General features: G+C 49.0%; 1 protein-coding gene across 1 annotated transcript in view; it reads left to right on the top strand.

Moving 5' to 3' along the window:
- Window positions 1-5,000, top strand: part of c5 (complement C5) — a 39,088-nt gene that overhangs the window by 14,465 nt on the left and 19,623 nt on the right. The window contains exons 13-18 of the mRNA XM_087849579.1: window positions 1-73; window positions 1,171-1,320; window positions 1,486-1,612; window positions 1,698-1,763; window positions 3,173-3,388; window positions 3,635-3,719. The exon at window positions 1-73 is cut by the window's left edge and continues 140 nt beyond it. Of these exons, the coding sequence (XP_087705705.1) occupies window positions 1-73; window positions 1,171-1,320; window positions 1,486-1,612; window positions 1,698-1,763; window positions 3,173-3,388; window positions 3,635-3,719 (717 nt within the window). The remainder of the gene's footprint in view (window positions 74-1,170; window positions 1,321-1,485; window positions 1,613-1,697; window positions 1,764-3,172; window positions 3,389-3,634; window positions 3,720-5,000) is intronic.

The following is a 5,000-nucleotide window of genomic DNA, read 5'->3' as shown; positions in this document are numbered from 1 at the left end:
AGAGGGGACGTTCGAGCTGGTGGCCGACTCCGTGTGGCTGGCCGTCGAAGACAGATGCATCAGCGGGCTCCAGGTACAACATCACACAACAGCCTGTGGTTTGTCACTCCGGAGTCTGGTGTAATGATGTGTTCAAACGGACGTCAAGGAAGGTAAACACGCCTGGAATAAGACTGACACGAGGTTTCAGGGGGGCAGGGAGGTGCTGCAGGTGTGAAATGGGGGTCACGCTTCTTCATATCCAACAGGAACCAAAAACCCAAGAAAACCCGAAGCTCTGGACCTATAATCCAAGAGTCGAACCTCGGGATGACCTAAAGCTAATAGACCAGTGCAAGCCTAATCCTGAGTGCAATCTTGAGACCAGTTTGCTTGCTGTGAGAGCGCACAGCATGGGCATCAGTGTGGTGTTAGCTGTTAGCTGATGGTTGATGCCCGGTGGCTCAAACCCTGCCTGCACCTTCATCTTCTGTGTGTCTGATCCAGAACAGCCTCTCAGCACTAGAGCAGTTAACGCTTCAAAATACCAGAGAGAAACAGAAATCTCTGTGCTGGATAACCTCACTGGAAGTGAAAAACCAGGGCCCCCTCCTGAATCTGGACCCCAGAGTAGAGGTTGGTGGACGGGGCTGAATTCAGAGGGCTGAGCACAGCCAGAAGAAATAACTTGAATACCTGCCATGATCCCGTCTCTGTGGAGTCGCCACCCACAGGGACAGGCTGGGTGGAAGATGTGTTGACCCTCAACATTACAGATGTGGTTTTTGGGATGTGGAATGTGACCTCACTGGTCAGGAAGGAGGGTGTTCTGGGCTCTGATACCTCTGCACAGGCCCAGATCCCTCTGGAGAGGTTATTTGTATATCTTATCTGGCCTTGGAGCACATCGTGATCCCGGAGGAGAAGCTGGAAAGTGTCTGTAGAGCGGAGGATGCCTGGAGTACCCGCTTATCCAAAGTCACCATGGCTGTCTTTGGATAAGCGGGAGAAAACTGATGGATAGTTAGGACGTCATAAAAACCAGAAAAGGTTCTGTGTCAGTGTTGTCGCGTATGTTTGTGCACTTCCTGTAAGCTTCTGGGCAGAACATCGAATATCGCTGATCCTTTGTGTGTGTGTGTGTGTGTGTGTGTGTGTGTGTGTGTGTGTGTGTGTGTGTGTGTGTGGTAGACTGACATGTCTCTGGGTAAGCAGTACTACAAGCCCAAGGAACAACTCCAGCTGGATGTGAGGGCCAATCAGGATGGCCTGGTGGCTCTGTCTGCTGTCGACTCCGCCATCTTTACCCTACGACCCAACTACCGAGACCCTGTTTCCATGGTAACGCCAAAATCATACCGTTTTATCCGAGGCAGTTTGCTTCGGTTTGTCTTTAAAAACACACCCAACAACAAACTGATGGCCCTTTATGTCGACTCGGACTTTAAAGGACGATATTTCAATTTCCACGTGTTGACAACTGACAGAATGAACTTTGACCCGCAGGTTCTTCGTCACATCGAGCAGAGCGACCTGGGCTGCGGTGGAGGCGGCGGTAAAGACAGCGCAGATGTTTTCCGTCTGGCCGGCCTCACCTTCATCACCAACGCCAACACGGCCCCCTCGACCAGCAGTACGTCAGTCAGTAAATGAGTGAAGGGAGACGCTGTGGTTAAAGTGCTGCACGGCTCACTCGTGCTTTGGTTATGGTGTTTCAGATGAGGCGTGCACAGCTGTCGTGCGTGCAAAGCGAGCTCTGACTGAAGAGGAGAAAACAGAGAAAGGTGAGACTGCAGCAGCATGTTTCCTTTCTGTTCCACGTTGTCCCGTCAATCTGCTCATTTGAGCATCACGTTGGTTAGTGTGACTCAAACACAAAGCATAATCACACTCCGCAGAGAACACATGGCAAAAATTGTGTCTGATTAAAGTTTGACTGCCCTGCATCAGCCTGGCGACCTGTCCAGGGTGGACCCCGCCTCTCACAATCTCACAATCTCTGACATTTCACTTCTTCACATCCAACAAGTGACCAGCGACCAGGGTCGCAGGGGCAGCAGCCCAAGCAGAGAAGCCCAGACCTCCCTCTCCCCAGCCGCTGACTCCAGCTTATCCGGGGGAACATCAAGGCGTTCCCAGGCCAGCCGAGAGATGTAATCTCTCCAGCGTGTCCGGGGTCGGCCCCGGGGCCTTACCCAGGAGGCATCCTTGTCAGATGCCCGAACCACCTCAGCTGGCTCTAGTTTTAGCCCCTCCCGGATGGCTGAACTTCTCACCCTATCTCTAAGGGAGAGGCCAGCAACTGTTCCGAGGAAGCTCATTTCCGCCGCTTGTATCCGTGATCTCGTTCTTTCAGTCACTGCCCACAGCTCGTGAGCATAGGTGAGGGTAGGGACGTAGATCGACCGGTAAATTGAGAGCCTTGTTTTCACACTCAGCTAACTCTTCACCACGACGGACCGGTACAGTGTCCACATCATTGCAGCACCAAAGGAGCAGATGAACTGTAACGGCAAAAAGTCAACAACCCCCCCCCAAAAAAAAAAAAAAAAAAATATATATATATATATATATATATATATGAACCTAAACTACATCCTGAACCCTACATGTAGCTCTCAAGAGGTTAAAGTGTCCATGTTGTCATTTAGCTCATTTAACCCATCTTATCCTGATCAGTAGACAAAGCCACTGTCCAGCACCATTTATATATAAGTATGCAGTTTAGCTGAATTGAATTTAAGAGTCTAAGCTTTTCAGCGCCGAGTACAATAACCTCAGTTTGATCTGAATTAAGAAGCAGAAAGTTAGTGGCCATCCAAGTCTTTATGTCTTTAAGACATTCCTGCAGTTTAACTCATTGGTGTGTGTTATCTGGCTTTATGGACAGATAGAGCTGGGTGTCATCTGCATAGCAGTGTAAATGTATGCTATGTCTTCTAATGATGCTGCCTAGGGGAAGCATGTATAATGTAAACAGAATTGGTCCTAGCACTGAACCCTGTGGAACTCCATAATTAACCTCAGTGTGTGAAGAGGACTCTCCATTTACATGCACAAACTGGAGTCTGTTAGATAGATATGTGTTTAACACACACACACCTTCACCTGTGTGTTTTGCTGACATGTTTGTAATGATGGGGGATAAATCAGTGGTGGATGTAAAGTAAAGTGTGTCCTTCTGTCTGTCCAGCGGAAACATATGGTAATTTCAAACTGTGCTGTGAAAAGGGGATGAGGTGGGCTCCAACGTATACAAGCTGCCTTGATGAAGCTAAGGTATTTGTCCACAAGCACAAGAAACTCTTCAAACATCAGAGACAAAGTCAACGCTGCATAACGGTCTACAAAGAATGCTGTGAGCATCTCCTGAGGAGCATCAACCAAGGCAGCGTCATTGCACGTAATGGTCAGTGTGGACTTTTCTGTTTACAGCATCACACTCTGATGATACCAACAGCAGGAGCTCATTTCTGTGCTATTACAATCCACTGCTGCTCTACCTGTTCAGCACATATTTATTTCATAGCTGATTTACCTGTTAGCAGCTCCTGTATGCTGATACAGACAGCTGTTCTCTGACTGGTTTATAGAGTTTATTATGATGTCAGAGCAGGTGTAAGTCAATGTGTGTTGCACTCTTGTTTGTGTACAGAAATGGGTGCAGACTTTGGCCTCGCTCCTTCTCTGGTGCGGAGCTACTTTCCAGAGAGCTGGATGTGGGAGGTGCAGCGGATCAGGTGACATCAAACACACGATTAAAGTACTCTGCTCAGTCCCAGCTCCGTCGTTCTGTTCTCTACCAGAGCAGCTTTGCATGATTCACAGTTAGAAATAATGCGTATTTATCTGATACTGGGCCTCAGTGCAACCCTCAGACCGTCCTGTCTGAAACAAGCTGTTTTAGCTCCACCCCTTCAAACTAATGCTCTTCTGATTGGCTCTACTAAAAGGTGGGGCTTCTGAGATGACAATCTGAGCTTTCAAAGTGATGCAGCTCAGCAGGAAACGTTCTTCTAAGACAGCTCCTTTTTTCCACCTATCCAACTCAGGGTCACAGAGGGGCGGAGCCTATCCCAGCTGTTATAGAGCAGGAAGCAGGGTAAACCCTGGACAGGTCAGCAGTCTGTTTCATGGCTAACATAGAGAGGAAAACAACCACTCACACCTTCAGTCAGTTTTAAATCACCAGTAAATGTAATGTGCGTGGGAGGAAGCATGAGGAGAACATGCCGACTCCACACAGAGAGTGGATTCAAACCAGGACGTCTTACAGGTGACAGCACTGAATGCATTGAATCTGCACGAGCAGTCAGAAGTTTGGACACAGCTTCTCATTTAGTGGGCTTTCTTTATTTGTGCTACTTTCCACATTGTAGATACAAACTGAAGACATCTGGGATCATGTAGCAGCTGCTCAGATCAGAGCCCAGATAGATGCCACACAGAGCTCCAGCAGCAGACACATCTGTGCATGTTCAGAGGAGACTGTGTGAATCAGGCCTTTATGGTCAAACAGCTGCTGAGAAACCACGACTGAGGAAAAGCAACAAACAGAGATTTGTTTGGACCAAGAAACACAAGAAATGGACATCAGACCATCTGTGCTTTGGTCTGATGAGTCCACACCTGAGATCTTTGGTTCCACCTGCCTTTGGGGAGAAAAGGTGAACGATGGTCTCTGCGTGCATGTTCCCACTGTGAAGCCTGGAGGAGGAGGTGTGAAGGCACACTGACCCAGCATGGCCACCACAGCATCCTGCAGCGACATGCCGTCCCATCATTTGTTCTCCAACAGCACAGTGACTCCAAACACACCTCCAGGCTGCGTGAGGACCAAGAAGGAGAGTGATGGAGGCCTCCACAGCCACCTGGACCCAGTGGAGATGGTTTGGGATGAGATGGAGCGCAGAGTGAAGGCAAAGGACCGACAAACGCTCAGCACCTCTGAACTCCTGCAAGACTGTTGGAAACCGTTTCAGGAGACGAGCTCATGAAGCTCGTGGAGAGAAGGCCGAGAG

This window comes from Neolamprologus brichardi, chromosome 12 (assembly GCF_056152115.1).
Source record: "Neolamprologus brichardi isolate AB-2024 chromosome 12, ASM5615211v1, whole genome shotgun sequence".
Lineage (NCBI taxonomy): Eukaryota > Metazoa > Chordata > Actinopteri > Cichliformes > Cichlidae > Neolamprologus > Neolamprologus brichardi.
The sequence above is the reverse complement of the archived record's forward strand: the minus strand, read 5'-3'. Positions and strand labels throughout refer to the sequence as shown.